Source organism: Pipra filicauda, unplaced genomic scaffold, assembly GCF_003945595.2.
Source record: "Pipra filicauda isolate LSUMZ 115617 unplaced genomic scaffold, ASM394559v2 scaffold208_size1342795_pilon, whole genome shotgun sequence".
NCBI lineage: Eukaryota > Metazoa > Chordata > Aves > Passeriformes > Pipridae > Pipra > Pipra filicauda.
Window position 1 is genome coordinate 78,908 of NW_024104319.1, and position 23,016 is coordinate 101,923.

General features: G+C 43.4%; 2 protein-coding genes across 2 annotated transcripts; both read right to left on the minus strand.

Annotated features, from left to right (window-relative positions):
* Positions 1 to 6,055: 6,055 nt before the first annotated feature.
* LOC113983391 lies at positions 6,056 to 8,435 on the minus strand. Its single transcript, XM_027712448.2, has one exon. The coding sequence runs from the start codon at positions 8,234 to 8,236 to the stop codon at positions 6,074 to 6,076; it is 2,163 nt and encodes a 720-aa protein (XP_027568249.2). The 5' UTR covers positions 8,237 to 8,435; the 3' UTR covers positions 6,056 to 6,073.
* A 10,609-nt stretch (positions 8,436 to 19,044) lies between these two features.
* Positions 19,045 to 20,447, minus strand: LOC113983400 (E3 ubiquitin-protein ligase Topors-like). The gene has a single exon (XM_027712475.2). It carries the CDS (start codon positions 20,125 to 20,127, stop codon positions 19,105 to 19,107), a length of 1,023 nt encoding a protein of 340 aa, XP_027568276.1. The 5' UTR covers positions 20,128 to 20,447; the 3' UTR covers positions 19,045 to 19,104.
* Between the last annotated feature and the right edge of the window lie 2,569 nt (positions 20,448 to 23,016).

Genomic DNA, 23,016 nt, shown 5'->3' on the forward strand with positions numbered 1-23,016 from the left:
TACCTCCAGCTCTGATGGTAAGAGAAAGGTGATCTCAGATTCCTCCTGGCAATGTGGAGCAGAAGGATAAAAGGCAGCAGGGAAAGATTGCAGCAAGGAAAATTCCACCCTCTATCATGAGCTGGTCAGATAGAGAATGTTTGTCAAAATTAGAATATAGATGAGAAGGAGTAGCACGAGTAGCAACTTAAGATGTATCTTGAACAAGATTCTTAGCAACTATTGACTCTACCAACAAACATTTTACATCGTTTTCAGTTCCTAGGATATTCTTGATGCAGATGTACTTATTTGCATAGTCAGTATCACATAGTCAACACCTAATTAGTTATATTATGCTTTATATAATAAAATCAATCTATTTTCTTATCCCCTCATCTCAGTACTTCTCCTCCTCAAGACATTTTGGAACTGATATGTGAATTGTTACCTTAAGATGGAAAGCCAATGGCATTATGGATCCTGATTTAGCTGAGTGCAGATAGTGTTGAAGTATAATAAGTATTAAATTCTTGCCAATCATAGTTTTTAAATGTTAAAAAACAACACTATGGCCATGTATAGGGAGCAGATAGGAAGTAATTTACAGAACTTGAGTTTATGAAATGTTGAATTTTCAATAGTAGGAAAGTGGAAAGCATTATAGAGAGTTGGAAGGGAAGACAGGGTATCAAAGAAAGGTGGAAGAACTCTTCAGGTCAGAAAGGAGTTCACACACATCTCTCATAATGGGAATCACAGAGCTGAGAGAAAAGGGAGGGAGGAAAAAACAGCAGAAGGAATCACACCCATATACACAAATAAGTGAAGCAGTAACTGAGAGGTGGCAGGTTACTGTTTTGTAACCTTTGAGAAATACAAAACATAACCACACAACTGTGTGTAATTCTGCACAAAAAGGAAAATTTGCTTTTGTACAAGGCAACAAATGTGGTGGATATTTACCTAGCTTTCTGTGTGTGACAGTACATGAACCCAGTGCAACTAGAGTTGTCTAATTTTATTACATATATATTGTAGATCTTTACTGAAGCATGTGCTGTTTGCCTAATAGATGTAGACAGCTGCAATCTCAGTTACTACAAATTCATATTACTGTTCTATCCTGTCATTATGTCCAAACATGAATTAGAGGCCACCCTAAGCCTTAGCAAACCTAGCTACGAGCAGCTGACATTCTTTTCTCGTTGAGAAGGAAAAATGAGTCAAAGCCTTCTCACTTTTGCAGCACCTTTTCCACCTTGTATCTCCTATTCTTCTGAAGTATCAAATAAATATGCTTTCCTTTTTTCCTTTAGATACTGCTGCCACTTCATATTTGAGAAGTGAGGTTTCTCTTTCTTCCTTGACTAAAAATTGTTCTCCAATGAGCAAGCAAAGAAACAATTCAATCAGGATAAAGAGCATGCTTTATTTTTTTTTTAAGTTTTTTATTTGTTACTTTTCTACTGATAATGTTCTAAATCGGGAATAAAAAAAAAAATCTAAAAAAACTAATGAACAGAAAGGATTTTATGAATAGGAGCACTAAAAGAAAATTTGTTTATTAGGAAGTCACCTGAACTAGTATACTCCATTACACTTTTACACCTTAAGAGAAATCTCTAGGGTGTGGAGTACTTTTTGAGTAATGAATAAGTGATCCAAAAAGAACCTGGAATTCTTGGCTACTCATTCTAGCTCTGATGAGTGTACAGCTTGCCTTTCTTAAAAATTTCTTCTTTATAAATGAAGCACAAGAGCAAATATATATAAATCATTTTTCAGTTATATTGTGTTAAATTATTAATTTCTCATCTATTTGCATGACCTGTATAATGTCCTCACTGAAATACAAGAAGGCAAAGGAAACCTTTAATTTAGGTGATTCTTCTAACAACCTACTATTTACACAGTGATCTCAGCTGCAAGGAACAAACCCTTCTTTTAGTTTAATACTCAAAGTTTAAACCCACAGTCGGATTTAGTGGTGGGTGAAAAGTTCTTTATTGAGCTAAAGGAACTTATCTTTTACATATTTATCTGTCTCTTTTCCCATGATAACCATGGACCCATTTTATCCATTAATACTGCCAAAAATGGTATGCAGGTATCACTCATGAACACCCACAAATAAAGAACAAAATTACACATGCATAAAAAGTAATACTACATTCTGATGGCACTCGGGAGAGCAGCATCAATGTGAGGTCTCCCCAGAATTTACACAATATCACTGAGTACCCATCTGCTATCTAACTGAAACACCTGAACAACTGAGCAAGTTTTATTTGACATGATCATCCCTTCTGACTAATCTCTGTTAAACAAAACATGAGACAACAGTGTTTGGTGCAATATGATTTGAGTATCTGATTCTGACCTATTGTGTAGAATCTGTCAAACTGTTACTTTTGCTTTTTCTCAAGTTCTCTTTTTAACTCTATTTTTTATAGTTAAAGTTAGTGTATTTAAAATTTAAAGCTATTTTATGACTATTTAGATTTTCTACAGTGTGTATGAGCTCTTTATGATCCACTTAAGAGCTACAGTGAGCTTTGCTTGGATATTTCCATCCATTTACCCATGTATTGGCATGAACATCAAAATGCCAAAATGTATTTACTGAGAGGAACTTGTTATCTTTTACTGATGCACACAAAATCATAGAAACTTAGAATGCCAGAAGACACCACCAGAATAATTTCATTTCCATGTTTACGAGCTAAACCTAGAAGCATGGCTCTCTTCCCTCTCACATGCTACACAGCTGATATATCCCAAGTATAATCTCAGCTCTTCAATTTACCAGCAGCTGTGGTCACTTCAAAGCAACATAAATAATTTCAGAAGTACCATACACAAAGTCAATGGGCTATTTAAAAAATGCTGCAAGTACAGAGGTAAGGACCTAGACACATATACAGAACAGAGCAATGAAAATACCTCCTCTGAATTAAGGTTACATCATAAAAGCTTAGATCTGTAGAGACATATTGATAACAAAGCTTATCAAGAATACAGGGCATTGCATTAAATTACATCAACACTGGCATAGCAGATATCTATATTGGATGGGTATTAACTGATTTTGAGGTTATACATAACAGACATAACCCTTCTACATATTCATTGTCAAAAAACATTACTCCTGCTCCAGACAAATACATCCAAAATGTTTTGCACAGCTCACTTTACTGAGTTTCAACAGAAAACAGAGTACCTTTACAGCAGAAATTATCAAAATGTCATTTTGCTTTCACCAAAGCTATATACCTTTAGTTTTCATCAAAGAAAAGGGAGACTGTTTATTGCACATTTTGCATCACCTGAAAAACCTTGCAATTACATCCAGAGAGCTTGTTTCATGAATGTAATTATTTTCTTTATTCTGCAAGAAAAGGAAATAGTTTACAACATCCGTAGTAAAAGGATAAGGTAGGAAAGGGTTCTTCTTGCCCTTCTTGAAGGTAGGAGTGACATTTGCTTTCCTCCAGTACTTGGGCACTTCCCATAGTTGTTGTGATGTATCAAAGATTGTTGAAATAGGCCTCACAGCTGCCAGCTCCCTCAGCACTGAATGGGTGCATCCCATCAGGGTCCATGGCCTTCATTATTTCCATTTTGCTTAAGTATTCCTCCTCCACCAATGCCAAATCCCTTCTAACCTCAACCATGCCATGATTCTATGTTCTCTCCAAAAAGCCAGAGAGGCTCTTTAAGTCATAAGAGCACTACATTCAGAGAAGGAAACAGATCATGATTGTGTAGTAAAGGCCATGGTAAAAGGAGATAAGGAAGCAGAGAGAGTGATCAATATTACCGAAGATACAGTGGGGAATGCAAATACTGGAGAGGTTCTGCTTTTTATGAGATTGTTGAAGATGGCTGTTAGTCCTCCTGCAGGAGGAGGGTTCAGTCTACTGTTCACAGTTTATAGCAGTTTACTAGTGCAGAACTCAGGATACAATCCTTTACTGAATGGAGAACTCTGTAGAGCCAGAGGGGACACCGCAAGCAGATGCTACTGCTCTGACAAAAGAAGCAGGTCAAGAAACTGATCAAGCAACAGTTCAAGGACCACTTTTGGAGAAAAGAATAGGATGAAAAGTGAAAAATGTGAGGGATAAAGGAAATAAAAAACTTGCCACGTGAAAAGCACAGTTGAGGAGTTCACAAGTATGGTGAGAGAAAATGACCCCGAGAAAACTATCATAACTCAGTGACTGCTGCACAGATGACTACAGCCTTTTGTGTAGCTGATAAGCAGTGAGACAGAGAGTGAGAAAAAGAAAAAATTGATGAGGAGTCCAAGTGTAGAGATGGTCTGTGAAGGAAAAGTGATGGACACAATGAGACCTCCTAATAAGAAAAAGCAAAAGAAGAAACACTGGAAACCATTGCAGTCTACAGCTTCCTCACAAGGGGAAGCAGAGGGCAGGCACTGATCTCTCCTCTCTGGTGACAAGTGACATGATTTGAGGGAACAGCATGAAGCTATGTCAGGGGAGGTTTAGGTTAGATATTAGGAAAAGGTTCTTCACCCAGAGGTGAAGAGGCACTGGAACAGCCTCCACAGGGAAGTGGGCACTGCACCAAGCCCGTGAGAGTTCAAGAAATTTTTGGACAACAGCTGGCAAGCAGGTTTCGAGGCACTGCTGGAGAATATTTTGTTATTGCATGGCAGTTCACAGGAAGAATAGCTCTGGGTAACCAAAACACACAGCTTCCCAGAGGAAACAAAGATGGAATGGATGAATTTTGGTGCAGTAACTGTAAAATGGTATCATGTTCAGCACATAAAGCAGGAGGAGGGAGGAGGACATGCAGTGACAGTGTTTGTCTTCCCAAGTAACCATTACGCATGATGGAGTCCTGCTTTCCTGGGAATGGCTGAACACCTGCCTGGCCATGGGAAGCAGTGAACGAATTCCTTGTTTTGTTTTCCTCTTGTGCACAGCTTTTGCTTTACCTATTAAACTGTCTTTACCTGTACCCAGGAGTTTTCCAACTTTTACTCTTGCAATTCTCTCCCCCTTGCCCCTGACAGAGGAATGGGACGACAGCTGCCTGGCATTTGGTTGCTGCCTGTGGTTAAACCACAGCACCGCCCCATCCACTGCCGCTGGCACTTGCCCACAGTGCCAGGTCCCTCTTTGCTTCCCAAGTCTGCCATGCCTCTGGAAGCTGGTGCACCTGGACAGCTGTTGCACTGGTGCTCCTCAAAAACACCTCTGTGGGAGCCTCATCCCATAGATGCAGGAAGGAGCTGTAGTTGTTGTCCCTTCAGAGCAGCGTACAAGGGCAGCGTACAAGAAGACAACTTTCTCACTGCTCCAAGAAGACCAGGATCCATCACCACATGGAATGTGTGGTGCCATCAATTGTTCTCTTCAGTGAGAAAGAGAGGAAAGGGAGTGGGAAGAGAAAGTGGAAAAGAGAGAGAGGAAAGGAAGAAGGGAAGGAGGGAGAGAGGGGGGGAGGAATCATTCCGTAAGCCAGATACTTCCTGACTTCGAGAGTCAACCAAGGGCTCAGCTAAGAAGTGTCTTCTGTGAAGCACATTTCTTCATGCAGGTGTAGCTCTTCAGGGAGCATCAAGGCCACTTTTTCTTTTGCCAGAGCTAATCTGCTCTGAGTGCTGTGACCAGTCACAGTGCTCTGGTTATCCCTACAAAGTGGTGTTTGGATTCAGAGAAGCTAGGCTCTGAAGCCCCAGTTCCCTGTACCCTGGAAGGGTCATTGTCCTTTCAGTGACTTGGCCTGTCATGACTGGCTAGGGTAGGAGCTGTCCCTCCTGTTCCCTTGGCCACAGAGAAAGGCATTGCAGGGAGCAGCATGTTCAGTCTGTCTGCACACAGACACCATCAGCCTTTATTTGTCACATTCTCCTATGTAAATCCACTGCTCCTTTTTCATTCAGAACCTCTTCATTTGTTGTGGTTGCAGCAAGATTTCCTGCAGGAGAAGGTACTGCTGACAGGACCCTGGGGGTCTGCAGAGCCTTGGACTGTGGAGGGTCATAAAGTCAGGGACAGGCCCCAGGATAAGGGGGAGAAGGCAGCACCAGCAACTCTTTCAGGGAAATAGCAATTTATTTCCTTTCTCTTGAATAAATACTTGCTGGAGCCCTGCTAGTGCTGCTGCCAGAGCGGCTCCTTACACAGCTGTGGGAGTCCTGGTGGGCAGGAGCCCTTCTCTTCCGGGGGTGTTGGGACCGCCCATGAGAGCAGACCCTGCCTTGGCTGGAGGTGGAGGCTCTGCAGTTGCTGCCCTGGGCAGAAGAACCTGCTGCCTCTACCTCCCCCAGCTCCTCCTGCAGCTGCACTTGCTCTGCAGACAAGGACACAGAGAGGGGACAGCCAGTATCCCTGCAGAAGGTGGCTTGTGAGGTGCTGGGTTGGCTCTCTGTATCAGAGCCAGCAAGGCTGCTCGCAGGGGCCATAGAGGAGGCAGGACTTTCCCCCCAGAAGCTACTGGAGCTGGCTGCAGGGCTATTGGTCTCCCTGCCAGCGTGGAATCTCAGTAGTCTCTGGGCCTCTGTGCTGCACCTGTACATGATGACATTGATAAGGCCATAGACCAGCGGTGCTGTATATCCCTCAAGGACAGGCTGCAGCATCTGGAACAAGACCTTCCCATCCAGACCACAGAGGCACAGGACCTGCAGGATGCAGCCTTCTGCATTCTTTGCCAGCCACCACTGGGACCCATATATCGCTTCCAGTCTTTGACATAGCCAGGGCAGCACAGGGTCCAGAAGATGCTTTTGTCCTTGGAAAAGTTCTGCCCAGACCTCAGGCAGGAGGCCACCCACAGCCTCTGGCCATCCAGCTCTCTGCTGAGCTGGGGACAGTGTCCCATGTGGAAAAGATGTTGGGAATGGCGCAGGGCCATGGGGACTGTTTTCGGCCATGTGGCTGGGAGCTGTTCCTGCCTGGCTGCAGACCTCTGGCAATTCTCTGGAGGGAGTGACAAGACACTGTAGATAGTCATCTTCTTCACGTACAGAAAACCTGACAATCAATATCGTTCTGCTGCAGACTGGGCACACTGGTTTCCTGTCTGTCCAATGCATGATGCAGCCCAGGCAGAACTGGTGGCCACAGGGCATCGCATAAGCAGCATCCTCATGACCATCATGGCAAATGGGGCAGCTCCACTCAGTCTCTGTGGGCCTGTCTGTACTCCATGAAGAGTGCTGGGGCCTGGAGGCCCTCCCTTCTGGGAGGTGCTGGGGCCCTCTAAGTGAGTGTTCCCAGCCCTGACAAGGAGTAGCAGGATTGCAGCTGCTCTTGTGGGAAGAGGAACTTGCCACCACTGCCTCCCCCTGCTCCTTCTGGGGCTGCACCTGCTCTGTAGGGATGGGCACAGATGGGTGGATGATTCGGAGGGCACAGAGGGCAGCTTCTGTTGTGCTGGGTTGGTCCTCCATGTCGGAGCCTGCAGGGCTGCTGGCAGGGCTTGGGGGCCAAGTGGAAGTGCCTCCTTGGGAGCTGGTGGAGCAGGAGCTGGCCTCAGGGCTGTTGTCCTCCTCCCCAGCAGCATGGGAGTGCAGCAGCCTCTGGGCCTCTTCGCTGCACTGACCCACAATGATGCTGATGATGCCATCAACCAGCTGTTTTGTACATTGCTCAAGGAGAGGCTGCAGCATCTGGAACATGACCTCCTCGTCTGGACCCCAGAGGCACAGGGTGTACAAGATGCTCTTCTCTGCTCTCACTGCCAGCCACCATCGGGACCCAAATATTGCCTCCAGCCTCTGGCGCAGCCAGGGCAGCACAGGGTCAAGGAGATGCTCCTTTTTTTTGAAGAGCTGTGCCCAGACCTTGGGCAGGAGGCCAGCCACGGCCCCAGTCCCTGCAGCCCCCTGCTCAGCTGGGGAGAGTGTCCACTGTGGAGAAGAGGGAGGGGACCCTGCAGGGCGATGGCAGCTGTTTCCATCCAGGAGGCCAAGAGCTCCTTCTGCTTGGCTGCTGCCCTCTGGTGATTCTTCAGGGAGTGTGATGACACACTCCAGATACTTTTGTTCCTGCAGAGAAAACCTGACAGACTCTATCAGTCTTCTGCACAGTGGGCACTCTGGTTTCTTCTCAGCCCAACGCAGGATGCAGCCCATGCAGAATTTGTGGCCACAGGGTATCACATAAGAGACACCCTCTTGCTCATCATGGCAGATGGGGCAGCTCCACTCTGTCCCCATGGCCCTGTCTGTTCTCCTTGGCAACTCAAGGAGTCCTGAGAAGCTGCTCCCCATCGCTGACACTACAAAAGGCTTTCACACACTGCAATGAAATGGAGAAAACATGGTCCCTTGCTGTCCTGGGGAGCCCCTGCAGGGCTGGAGGAACAGTGGCAATGGCTCTGCAACTGGCACCGGGAGCCAATGATGGTAGGCCCCAGCACACCCCCTGGCACCAGGACAAGCCTCTCTCAGCCCTGCAGATTTCACAGACATGCTTGGCAGAAGTTCAGATGCAAGTAGATTGAATCAGGTTCTGCCTGTATCTAAAGCAGTGATAGATGTGAAGTCACAATCTACTCCTGGTGACATCACAGTCCACTGCCAAGTGACAGTACCTGGTGACATCACAATGGGACACCCAGCCCTGGGGCACTCACACCAACACAGCATGTCAGAGGCCACCTTCCGTGTGTGTCCTGGCTGACCTTCAAACATACTCCAAAACCCATCTCTGCAGTGATACTGACCTTTGTTACACTTGTTTTTACATTAACGCATAGGTCTTTTTACCCACCCTGATTAAATGAACTCTAATTGGTCTTCAGGTTGCACTGCACATTATTAAACAAACAAGCAAACAAACAAACAAACAATCAAAATGTATGGCATTCCCTTCAGATGGGAAGGTGATTCTTTAGATATGATATTTTCCTGCTGACAGGTGATCCGGACAGCAGTAGGGTCTATGCTTGCAAGTACTTTCACATGTAATTAATTTAAAATAAAAACCCTTCGTTGTCCTTTTTACTGAAATCTTTGCACAGTGGTAGTAGAATTTGGTCAAGTGCCACAAAGCTTTATACGGAGTTTTTCAAGCAATGGCCAACTAAGTTTTCAAACTGGATTGCAAATGAATGTTGTGTTCACCAGAGAAATCTTCTACAGCAAACTTGACATCACCCTCTTCTTTTTAAAAGCAAACTAAACAAAGGCTTAGGATCAATTGGTGCTCTGTGGGAGAGCAGCATCAAAAAGGCTGCCTGGACCAGGCAGGGCTGGGGAAATAGGTGATGGGTCTGGAATAGGCACCCAGAGCTACTGACAGCTGCTCCAAATGCACCATCCAGCACCAGGAGAAGCCTTGCTTTATTTTTTCAGTATTTTATCAATTTACTCTTTCTTATGCTAATTTCACCTTCAATACATATCCTCTCCTTCTTTTGATGTTTCTACTTCTTTCTTTCTTTGCACCTTCCCCTCCCTGATTGTCAGTTGAGCTATTTCCAGATGGCTTAGGGTCCTTTTTTTCAACCAACTGGTACCCAACCTGCCAACATCACAATAATTGTCTTTATTTTGCCCCAACTGCCTTTTCTTCAGGCCATCATCACAGCCGGTGGGTAAAGACTGACAAAGTGATTTCCTAAGGATTGCAGGGCAATGATGAACTGCCAGCCAAACCTGTTCTCCTTCAGGCAAAACTTCTTTGAAGGGACTTTAGAATTCCCATCATGGAAATGAAGAGATGTTGATGCAGATCAGGCTGTGAATGGATTTGGAAGGGGATAGGAAGCTCAGCTTGTAAAATGGGACACAAGAACCTTTCTTGCCACCAGAATTTTGGCATCATGTTAGCAATGTTCCACACTGGCAAGGTATTCCTACGAGAAGAGCTTCATCACCCCCTCATTTGCACACTTGTCCTGTTACTGGCACGCAGCCTGCTGTGCCCATCTGGGAGAGGAACTCACTGCCAGGCACACTGGGGAGAGGGGACTTCTCCTCCTCACCTGTCTCCATGCCGACATTCCATAGTGGGGTCCCAGGCTCTGAGGATGCTCCTTCTGGATGGACAAAGCTCAGGATGGCCCTTGTGGCACTGGGACCAAGCAGGGGTACCTGGGGGCTGCTACCAGAGACCAGTGTTGGCTCCCAGCACTCTCCCAGCCTTTCAAGAGGCCACTCTGCTGGCAGCATTATCAGGGTTCCAGCAAGTCTTTATTCAAGAAAAAGGAGATATGAAGATATTTTAGACAAGTTTGTCAGGTTTGTTATACCTTAGTCGTTACAGCATTATCAAAACTGGAGGATAAGTCAAGACATAGTTAAAAAATACACAAGAATATGTACTATAAGTGTTTCCACCCAAAATACAATGCTTCTTGCAGATACTTCCTCATGCGGCAAGGAAATGTACTAGACTTAGGCTGCAGTTCAGCTTCCAGCCAATTTGAATGGAAGTTGCTGCCAAGAAGGCAATTTGACACTCTCATTGCCCCTTCATTCCTGGCTGACTGTGACACCTCTTCTTTCTTCTAATGCTCATGCTCAGCAAAGCTGTGGCCTGAGTACTGCTCAAGCTGAAGAAAACATTTTTGGTCAGATTCAGGTTTCACGTGGATTCTGCCCCCTGCTCCAGCTCACCACAGGGCTGAACAAGTCCTGCAGAACAGCAGAGCAACCGAAGGAAGCCACCAGCCTTCAGTGAAAGCCCAAGTGTTTATGTCACCTTAGAGAAACTGTTGACCTGCAGCCCAAGGGCAGGTCTGCATCCCATTACAGACAGAGGCCCTAAAACTCCTGTTATTAGAGTCACTCTCTCAGCAATCCAATGACTAATTCTATATATAAAGAGGAGGAGCTCGAGGCACCAGAGACAGAGACTCATCATCTCAGACATGAGTCAGTTGATACGTGAGAGACCCAGTCTTTAGCCGTGACTTCAAACCTGGCTGAACAAGAATTAAACTCTAGGGAGCCCCAAATATAAGTGGCCCACTGCAGACTTGCACACCTCCTTTCTTATTCATTCTGAAAAAAAAAAAGTTGGAAAAAAAAAGGCAAAATTGCAACCCTTTCCTTGCCAGCAAGCACATGCATGTAAGTTAGCACAGCTAACCCCAAAGGGCAGCAGAATAGACCCTGACAGTCTTGCCTATACCAGCTGAACCACCCAAAGTTCAAGCACTTCTAGTTTTCACTTGAACTCTGATTTCTTTCATTCTTATCAGAGAGGCTTTATGCTCCAGTTCTTATGAAAAGAAATAAAAAATTGATGCCACAGCAATCCAACTCCTCTAGAGCTTTTCTGCTTATCTGAATTTTAATAGAATAATTTCCAGTTATTTTCTTCAGCAACACATAAGAAATACAAATCATGCATCTTCCTAAAGCAATGAAGTTCATGAAAATATTGAAGTTTAACAGGACTCAGTTTAACACTTACACATGACAAGAGGACCAAAGGACAAAATTGCAACTGGCTTTGCAGGAAGTCCTGGCCACAGGCTTAGGCTTTATACACATGTATCTGGTGTCACTCCATTTCACATCCCACAAAAACACAGGTTTTTCCCAAAAATTTTGTTTTCAAGCCCCAGTCCTACCACAAATAAAGATGAGCTTCTGGGCAATCATATAACTCTGTCTCCAAAGCTGTATTTTTTTGCTCTATCCCCCTTACAATCAGTGCCTGTGTTGGCTGTAAAAATCAGATTTGTTACTTGGTGTGCAACAGGCTGATAATTACACACTTGAGAGAGAAACATTGATTTTTTTATTCATTCCAGAGTTGTGCAAGCCTGGGTGTTCCACAGATCAAGCACACTGCTCCAGACTTTCCATGCCACTGTTTAGACACAGAATTTTAGTGCTTGTAACTTCCCAAGTATAGTCCCTCTATTATGACTGGTTAATAATTTCCATACAAATTACATGATCCCACCTAATTCCTATGCATGCTCAGGGGAAGGGTCTTCACCCAGGCAGGGGCCTTTTCAACTTGTAGGTGTGATTTTTAGTATTGTAATGAAGATAGTTCAGCTTTAGGATACACGGACCTTGAGTCTTTTGCCAAGTTGGCAATATATCTTGGTTTACTGTTAGCTCCAGGATGTCCCTGACCAAGGAATGTTAGCTGCTATCTGTTCCACCAATTAAGTCTCCTTTGTTGCTGACTAGGTTTGAAAGTATACAAAGATCACATATCGAAGAACTTCTTGACTTAAGAGAATTTTGATATATTCCACATTTTGCAGCACGTAGAGTCAAAATTTCCTGATTCTCAACATGAAAATAAATTATAACCACAGTGGTAATGTTAACTATTATCAGTTCTCTTATCTTACCCAGATTTCTTCCCAAGAAGATAAACCAGAAAAACAAACTCCAAAGCCTTTCCAAGACACAAATACCAAGGCAGCATCATAATTCTGCCATCCTGATTTCATCAGGAATCACATGTCCATAAGGACTGGAAAACAGCTTTGTACAGACACAGCCTAAACACATCAGAGTCTAAAATTAAGCTGCAAATGTAGCATGTGGTGTGGGAGACTGATTAAGAACCACTAGTCCTATATCAATGCCCATCTGCATGATAAATTCTTTCCCTGCTCTTCCAGTGCAAGGGGGGGGTATGATTTTACATGGGCATTTACAACATGTATTCAAATAGTCTCTAAAATCACCTTTCTATTGTGAAGTAAAGATTTCCATCTCTAAGATTTCTACTTAGTACCAACTATTCAGTATTTACTTTTGTCCACCTGTTTACAAGCACTGTAGTTTCCCAAACCCATTTTTTAAATGGCCACCTTTCCCCAGGCCATACAGAGAACCATTAATCCAAAAAATTAATTGTTTTTTCCTCTCTTTTTTTCCTGTTATTAGAACATAACCTCTTTCGGTGACCCTTTTAAAATATTTTTCTTGTTTAATGAGAGAATGCCACAAGGGCAAGCATGTATTAATATTAAAGAACCAATAAAGAAAAATCAAAATCATATTCATCATATTATCTATCATCTTTTTCCCTTTCTGGCAGTTGCACCAGGAGTGATGTCAGCAGGACTGAGCAGTAACTGAGGGAGAGGTAAATGCGGCAGTGGGAGGTCACAACCACCGACTCAGCTGAAAATCTTTCCAACTCTCTTGTGCAGAAATTCTCTCCAGGCTTCAGCCCAAGTTTTCTGAATTCTTCAAAATTCACTATATTGTCTGCTTTGGGCAATTTAGTTTGTATTTTTTTCTATCCAAATTCTGGCAATTACCACATTGTGGTGCTTCTGGCCCCTCTGCAATCTCCCGGAGAGGCTAAGACAACAGCAGGAGCAGCCACAGTGGGTGGTGAGGGCAGCATATGCCCAGGGAAGCGAACAACTGAGGCACTTTGATGAACTAAGGCAAGTAAAGCAGCATCAGGAATTCCAAGAGTTGGAAACTCACTGGCCATTTTTCTTATATTAATTGTCCTATTATAGTTCGTCTTTCAGGTGAATCTCTGGCTATTGTTGAGGTTTCACTGGTTAGAAAAACACTCTATTTGTGACAGTTACAGGGTTTTTAGCTTATTTTAAAAGTAACTTGCTGTGTGTTTGTTCATATTTTGTTTTATGCATGTTTGGAATACAGGTCTTCTGGTTATATGTGTATTATAGCTCAAAAGACACTTAGGGACAGCAAGAGAAGTTGAAGGAAGAACACTTACACAGAAGCAAAGGTCTGAGACTGTAAAGACTTGCTTTTCATAAAAGACAGTGACTACTGGGTTGGAACAGGAAGGACTGATTGATTTATTTGCCAGGAAAGATTGTGTTGCCTTTTTCCAATCCAGGAAGAACTGCTGCAGTTTAAGAAGCAGATTGATCTCAATTATAGACACAAAGACTTGCTGAGAATAGATCTTTCTGCATGTGGTAATCGAGGCAACCAAACCTATGGACTGACGTCAGGACTCATTCCCACCATGAGTGAGTTGGAGGCTCTAGAGTTGTTCTTAACTTTGGCTGTCATTCTTTCATAAAGTTTCCAGTAGTTTTTTTCAAAGGCAGCTTGTTATGAGGCTGTTAAATAAGATGTCACAGAAACATTTTTAGATATTCATCCTATAAAGCAGCTAATTTAAAAGAAGAATTTTTTTTCTATGGCACTTCAGCTGTTCTCTTGAAAATGGTTTATAAAAATGTATGAGGATTTCTACAGGAGAAAGATTCAAATTAAAATACTGTAAACTCTTGATGCTGTAAAGTTCCTTTTTGAGACAGCCATGGAAACAGGGTGGTTCATAAATTGTTAAATACTGAACATCTTATGATTCTCCCATACCCATAAGCTTTTTTACAGTAATTAGGTTTCCTTGAAATTTTTTTCCCCTATGTAAAGTAGGGGAGACAAGTCTTTAAAAATAAAACACTGTGATAAAGATAATTCTCTGTTCCAGCTTATCACAGCTGTCTTTCTGCAGAGGATGCAGTCTAGGCATGTTATTAAGTTCTGGTTTTCAAGATCTTATAAGATTTAGTAACAGACTAACGTTATTTACAAATAAGACCAATGTTTTGTACAAATAAAGGAGATGGAGATATTTTCACCAAAGAGGACAAAATGTTCAGTTGGCTCCCAGATTTTCTGAAGATTAATGCTTTAAAGACTCCTTGCTGTTGCTCTTGGGCCACAAACAGTGGAATAAAAGATTAATGGTATGTTACACCCCATGTTTCTTCATAGAGAGGTTTCCCTACTCAAGTAGATGTGCCAATACTGTACGAGCACCGTAGAGAATGTGAAGGTTGGTGTCCTGAATGCAGCAAGAAATGATATGGATCTTTGTTTCCTTCAGCATTGCTGAAGAGTATTCTAAAATTGAAAATGTACAAAATATACCAGTAGACAATAAGAAAGGGTATATAGAATTGTTACAGTGACAATTAAATGCTGTTTATTTCTTTCATGAATAATGAATCAAAGAGAAAACAGAATGCCATTTTAAGTCAGGGAAAATATTAAGTTGGCCCAAAGCAGTTTATTTACATTTGGCTTTTTTATCTGAATACTCACCAAAGAGTCAGTTACTTCTTTTGTACCAAGTTTCTCATGCTTTATTTTTTTTTTTTTACTTCTCCTACTTTTAATCACCGAGCTTGCAAACCTATTATGTTCAGGAAAAAAACTACCATCAAATTAAAGGCATGTTTGCTCTCTCATTTTTCCAGGGGAAGCCAGTTGCTCACACCTACTGTTTGAGCATGTTTCCTGGTCAGCCAGACCCACTTTGAGGGCAGTGATGGTTAAAAAAAATAATTATAATTAAAAATACCTTCTGGTTACAGCCTCTACCTTTAGTTTTCCTGAGTATTGTATAGTTATATAGTTATATTTGGATAGTTCCCAAATATTTTTGGGAAGACCCTGGAGTTGGTGGCTGCAGGAAGTAGCTTTTATTTAGATGGGGATTTGAGCAACCTGGTCTAGTGGAAGGTGTCTCTGCCCAGGCAGGGGTATTGGAGCTAGATGAGCTAATTTAAGGTCCCTTCCAGCCCAAACCATTCCATAATTCTGGAGTCTCAGTGGCTGTGGTAAAACGTGGTAATTCAAGTAGAACTTCAGAGCTTGGACTTTGTGCTGAATAGGGGCCACACGCAGAGAGTAAGACTGGTTGCCTGCAGTAATTAGGCACAATTAACAGAGTTTGCTCAGAAGGCATTTTGCACATACAGAATGGTTAGCAGCAATGACTAATTTTGGATATAAACCTAGAATTAAAAAACAAACAAACAAAAAAAAACCCGCAGTGCACTTAAACCAACACCTTAGAAGACTTTGTAAGATGTGAAAAACCTGATTTTCTTGTTTTGTTGAAAAAATAGAGTGTAATTGTTAAAGAGCAGAAAGCCAGCTTTGATTTGATAGTAGAAATATCACAGGACTCAAGAAAACTGCTGTGTAAAGTTAGGGCTTTTTTAAAAAAAAGTGTTAATTGTATGAATTAATCATGGTTTACAGACAGAAAACTGTGAAAGCTTTGCTTAAATGAGGTCTTATCAGTGGTATGTTTTTGCAGCAGCCTGCTTTTCTTTTGAAGCAAACTACTATCTGGGCATATTAAGTGATACATTTAAAAAAATAATTTAATTGCATTTAATTAGCTAACAATGGTCACATGATGAGTAACTGCATTTTCTCTAGTGAATTCATAAAGTCAGTAAATGTTAATTTGTCACTTGTCACCACACAATTCCCTTTTCATATAGAGATTTTTGACCTTGGAGTTTCAGGGGCACCAATGGAATTGCTTTTGGTCCCTCTGGGTGTCTCTGTGTTCAGCAATGGTGCTCAGTCTGCCTGTAGCACAGCAGCAGGGGCAAAAGCCTCTCAGCTCTTCACATGACACAAGCTGCCATCAATCCTCAGCCCTCTCTTTTTATGCGGGAGAAAAAAACTGCTTTCAGAGTGAGAGGTGAGGGAGGGATGCTTCCAAACTTTGGAATGGTTGGGATTTTGCTGGTTTCCTAAGCCTGCCTACCTGGAGCCTGCCCACCACCTGAGCTATTTGGTCTCTGCCTCACAGCTCCCAATTCTGAAGGGACTCTCCCATTTTGGCCCACTGATTTCCTCCTAGCACCACCTTCCAAGTTGTCCCACAAGCCCTTGGAAGTTTCTTTTCATTCTTTCTCTACATCAATACTAGGCAGTTCTCTGTGGCTCACAGATATGCCCAGGGAAGCTGCCAGAGGTGTGTCACAGGCCCGAGAGGCTTCTTGGACATGCCAGAGCATTGCAGCAGCAGGCTGATGTGTGTGCAGCTGGTTAGTTGCATGGCTTTGTTCACCTTTTTTTTAACAATCCTAAACTTTGGAGGCCCACATCCCACCTTGTTTTGTGGTGAACTTGTGAGGAAGAAGCTATATGAATTTATTTCCTGAGACTCGGTTTGCAGCAAGGCTGAGGTGTGGTTTTTTATTCTGTAAGCCCTACAACCTGCTGGTTGTTAGCCATGCAGTAAATAGGGAAAATGACAGGCTTTCAAATATAGGCAACTACACTGCATATTAAATGCAATTATTCATCAATATAATCTAAATATATTGATATATAATTTCACTCCTGTGCTGTTTTCCAAGTCCCCGGTGTCACAACAACTCAAAAGGGGGTATGATGTTCGTTATAAATTCTTGTCAGGCTGAATAAAGCACCAGACCACGTGTCTGTGAACTCCTATGCTCATCTGGGTTTGACAGCATGAGAAAAAGAGCCAGGGAGACTTATCCACTTCCTTTCATAGTTTACCCGGTGCACATCTTATACAAAAGAGATTTTTCAAGCTGTTCATGCCATACTGTTTGGACTTTTGCAGTCAGCCCTTTTGAGCCCTCCAAGAAGTGAGTAGGGGATGTGAGTTGATGCAGGCACACTGAGTACAATTCTCAAGGCAGAAAAGGAAGTTGGCTCAGCGCAGCACTGCCCACCTCCTCAGAACCCTCTCTTCCAATCACAATTTTCCTGTTCCAACAGTCAGAACGTTTGAGACAAAATGTGCTTGTACCTGGTCTTCCACAATAGGTGATCCTGATAAGGTATTACGTCGTCATGCACAACACTAGTGTTTTACACTAGTAAATAAATTTATTCTAGTAAAACAAATTGTTAAAAACATGGAGCTCTATAATATCTTGTGAGATTTTTAAAGGGGAACTTCATTTTTATGTCTCTTGAAGAACTGCTGGCCTGAAGGGTGAAACATGCAATGAACACCACAGGTCACCAATATAAGGAAAGCTACTTGGTTTACCTGAAATCATAGAGTCATAGAATGCTTTGAATAATAGAATGGTTTGCGATTGAAGGGATGTTAAAGACCTTTTTGTTCCAACCCTTCTGCCATGAAAAGGGACATCTTCCACTAGCCTAGGTTGCTCCAAGCCCTGTCCAACCTGGCCTTGAACACTCTCAGGAAAGGGACAGCCACAGCTTCTTTGGGCAACCTGTGCCCGTGTCTCACCACCCTTACAGTAAAGAATTTCTTCCTAATATCTAATCTAAACCTACCCTCTCTCAGTTCCCTTTATTCTATCACTACATGCACTTGTTAAAAGTCCCTCTCCAGCTCTCTTGTAGCCCCTTTAGGAACTAGAAGGAACTCTAAGGTCTGCCAGAGGCTTCTCTTCTTCAGACTGAACAAGAGCAATTGTCTCAGCTGTTCCTCACAGCAGAGGTGCTCTAGCCTTCTGATCATCTTAGTGGCCTCCTCTGGACTTGCTCCAACAAGTGAATGTCCTTCCTGTGCTTGGGGCCCCAGAGATGGGTGCAGTGTCCCAAATGGGGTCTCCCCAGAGCGGAGCAGAGGGGCCGAATCACTCCCTGCAGAATCATCATCCTGCCGCCCACACCGCTGGGGATGCAGCCCAGGACGTAGTTGGCTTTCTGGACTGCAATCACAGCTTTGTTGCACCTGATGAGGTTCCCATGGGCCCCTTCTTGAGCTTGTCCAGGTCCCTCTGAATAGCATCCCGTTCCTCAGACGGATCAGCTGCTCAGCTTGTCACCTGCAAACTTGCTGAGGGTGCGCTCAATCCCACTAAGTCCTTGATAAAGGTATTAAATAGCACTGGTCCCAGTAGGGACCCCTGAGGGATGTCACTTGTCACCGATGTCCACTGTGAAACTAAGACATTGACCACTACCCTCTGGATGTGCCTGTCCAACCAATTCCTCATCCACTGAAAAGTCCACCCATCAAATCTGTCTTTCTCCCATTTAGAGCAAAGGAAGTTGTGGGTGACAGTGTCAAAGGCCTTTGACAGAACTCCAGAGAGATGACATTTGCAGCCTTTCCCTTATCCACTGGTGTAGTCATTCCACTGTTAGGCACGATTGGATTTTTTTCCTTTTCTCGTGACAAATGCCTGATCAGTCTTTCACTCACAATGCCTCAGGAAACATCACCTTGATGCTTGTTCAGAAGCTCTTCCATCACCACAGCTGCAGTAGGATTTCCTGTGTGAGAAGGTGCTGCTGGAATGGCCCTGGGGGCCCTTGGCTGATGGTGGGGCATGAAGGTCAGGGAAAGGCACCAGAAGGGGGAGAAAGCAACACTCAGAGACTTTGCCAGGGAAATAGCAATTTATTTCTTTTTTCTTGGCTAAGGAGTTCCTGGAGCCCCGTTAGTGCCGCTGCTGGGGGGGCCTCTTGGTGGGCTGGGAAGAATTCCGGAGGCTGGAAGCTCTCTTTTTTCGGCCACGCCGGGGCTTTCTAGGTGAATGTTTCCTGCCCTGGCCAGGAGCAGAGGGGCTGAAGCCCTGACTAGATGGACCTGGCACCACCACCACCTGCCCTGGCTCCTCCTGGGGCTGGTCCTGCTCTGAGAACATGGACATAGAAGGGGGGCAGCTGGGACTCCCCTGAAGGCTGGTCTCTGATGTAACAGCTTCCTCCTCCACATCAGAGCCTGTGGGGCCACTGGCCAGAATCACCTCCTGGGAGCTAGTGTAGCTGGAGCTGCTGGAGGTGATGCTGGCATGATAGAAGCACAGTAGCCTCTGGGCCTCCTCACTGCACTGGCCTGAAATGACATCAATGATGCCATGGACAAGCGATGTTGTGTGCCCATTGAAGAGAGGTTCCAGCACCTCGACCAAGACTTCTGCATCTGGACCGCAGACACAGAGGCCATGCAGGATGGAGCCCTCTGCAGCCTCTACTCGCCACCACTGGTTCTGATAGACTGCTGCCAGCCTCCGGCGCAACCAGGGCAGCACAGGGTCCAGCAGTTGCTGTTGCCTTTGGAAAAGTTCTGCCCAGACCTCAGGCAGAAGGCCACCCATGAACTCTGGCCCTGCAGACCTCTGCTCAGATGGGGAAAATGTCCCCTCTGGAGAAGACAGAGGGGACACCATGGGGTCATCGGAGCTGTTTTCAGCCAGGTGGAAAGGAGCACTCCCTGCCTGGCTACTGTTCTCTCTTGTCTCTTCTGGAGCTGTGATGGCAAACTGTAGATAGTCCCGTTCACTCCGCTCAGAAAACCTGACAATCTCTATAGGTTTGCTGCAGAGTGGGCACCCTGGATTTGTTTTTGCCCACCGCAGGATGCAGCTCAGGCAGAACTGATCATGGCAAGGTAGAGCAGAAGCCACATCATTCCGAGTTTTGTGACAGATGGGGCAGCTCCAGTTCGTCCCTGTGGCCATATCTAGTTGCTGTAGCAGGTGGGGGAGAGCTGAGGACCAGGAGTTGCTCCCATGTGCAGGCACGCTTAGCTGAAGTCCAGGCTTGAGCTAGACTGGCTCTGCTGGTGCCCAAATATTAGCAGTGAGGGATGTGATGTCACAATCCACCACTCAGTGATGTCATCCTTCACCACCACCCAGTGATGTCTCAATGGAACATTTGCCCCTGCATTCCCTTCACGCCTCCACTTTCCACTTTATCTTGTCACCCATGATGAATCAAAGACCCAGAGAGTTGGGTGGGAATTCTTTCAGCTCATGATTCAACTGGGCCAGGTGGGCAGTAAAAATTAGCGCTAGGGAGGTGTTTTTCAGTAAATGCATGCTTGCTTTTATATCTGAAAATTAGTGTAAAGGGGAGTGCTTACTACAAAAGCTCTTCTCAAAAACATGGATAGTTGGGTAGATAGGTAGGTGAGTAGGTGGGTAGGTAGGCAGATAGATGGACAGGCAGACGGACAGACAGACATTAGAGCTATATATATACAACATCAGAGTTGTATATATAATCAAGACAGAGATCCAATGGCTAGGTCTAAAAGGAAAAAGTATAAAAATCATACAATAACATCTCAGTTGCATGTTATCATGAAAGAAAATAAGCAGTATTTCAGGAAAGTAGTAAAGCTGTGATTAGACTTGAGGCAAATGAACACTTGTGCTAATACCTAGATACACAACAGGAAAATTTCACAGATGGTAGAGGGCTGCATTATTTAAATACTTTATCAGTTTTGTTTGCCCAACTCACTGGTTCTTATTCATACCCTCCTCAAAATTCATTAATCTGACACCACTGAAATAAGTGGAGTCAACTGAACTCTTCATGGGGAGAACCTGTCATTAATGACTGATCTAACACGACTCAAAATTATTTAATTTTGTTTACTCACTCAGATACTTTTCTAATAGATTTGCTCTAGTGGACCTAAGGTTCCTTTTGCAAATCATTTTTGTGCTCCTGAAACTGTATTGGTTGATCAGTAATATTTTTTATTCCACTGAAAAATAAATTAGAAGTAAAATACTTCCACTTACCATTTAAGTTAAAACATGACATTATGTGTGCAATTTTAAATCAGACAGTTCAAAATGATCAGGTAAAAGCCTAGTGCAGCAACAGCATTTTCATGTTGGAGCTTTAACAGGCTCCAAAAGAGTTGCCCTTGCATACGGGCAAACTTAAATGTAAAAGAGACAGCTGCAGTGTATCACAAAGAAAATATTCTTTACCACTTTCTCTTTTTCCTTCATAAGAGCATTCTAAGGCCCCACACCTTTGATCTGGTGAAGGGAATCAATGCCATATACAACTAAGACAGTTTACTGAAGTCATGACAAATTAATTCCCTGTTAGAGGTGCTGGAATTGATTTTCGACACCCCAGCCTGTGAAGCAAGATTGGTCACTTGAGAAAGCAGCAATGGTAGCAGTAAAATCAGTAGCATGTGACAAAGAGGGTGCATTGAAGCAATGATTTAGCGAGTTAAATATATAAAATGGATTGTTGGAATCAAAAAAGGCTTAAATGTGCTTTGGATTCCATGGCTCTGTAGGAATGTACAAGGAATGCGAACAAACTCCTTGCTCCAAGATAACGAGAGGGAAATGTTTTCTTGGAGTTTCTGTGCACCCCCCCCCCCCCCCCCCACATGCACAGAGGTATTGTCCAAGCTGAAAATAACTGCAAATGGTTATGTGAATTAGGTGCTGATTGTCAAAACGCAGGCAGACCTTTTTTTTAGCGATCTTGCCACTTTCACGGTCATTTGCATTGCAATAGCCAAAATAGAACGATATAAATTTTGCATCTGACCTCTGATAATGCAAATAATCAGAGTTTCTGATAAAATAAAGCAGAGTCACTGGTTCATGCTAACAAAACATTGCAGTTCCTCTTTGAGCCTTGTAGTATCTGTTCCTTAACACAAATGGACTTGCTGCCGCTGGCAACCAACATGTTGGAAGTGGTTAACACAAATAGATCGAGATACCACTCACCACTTGCCCCATCAGACTAGCAGGAGATATATAATCTGTCCTCCAGGCTCTCATATCCTCAGTATATATGTATTTTGTCAGAAACTGACAGAAGACCTAATTTAAACCACATCTTGTTATTTTTTTAGTAGCTTAGGGAAGGGAAAGCAAGTAAAAAATGTTGGGGAGAAAATATCTGTAAGCTCTGTCTAGGATCTCTGGATTAGTTTTCCTTATTCCCTAGCAGCAAACTGTAATCCAACATCAAGCATGGAAGAATGTCTGTAGGATGTTTCCTGAGAAAACTCCTGACAACTAGTTCATCTGTAATAAGAAGTGAAAAAGATATTTTTCCCTATTACTTGCTGGTACTATCCTTCTCTCATATATAAAAGTGATACAGAATATTACAGAATAAAAATTCCAAATAAATAAATGTACCTTGGTTCTCTTCTCTTCTCTGGTGCTGTTCTAGCTATGCTTAATGAAATATTACTTTACTTCTTGTTAATTAGTAAATGACTCCTAATTTTCTGCATCACATGCAATTTTGCATGCAACAGAAACTCTCTCAGCGTGCCCTTTTCTAACATATGAATGTCTAAACAACAGATACCAGGCCCAGTGTTTCCTGCTGTGAATATTCATCACAAGGAAATACAAGAAAGTCAGTTAAATCAAATGCCCATCTGCAAGGACTTTTTGATACTAAGAGAGCAATAGAAGCTGCAGCCAACAGCAGAAAAATCAATGGAGCAAGCATTGAGATGTTTTCTGTCAAACACATCCTAAAATAATGTGCAGAATTGTGGCTGCATTCACTAGACAGACAATGGACTTGTATATGTGTGCTTTATAACACGGCACAAA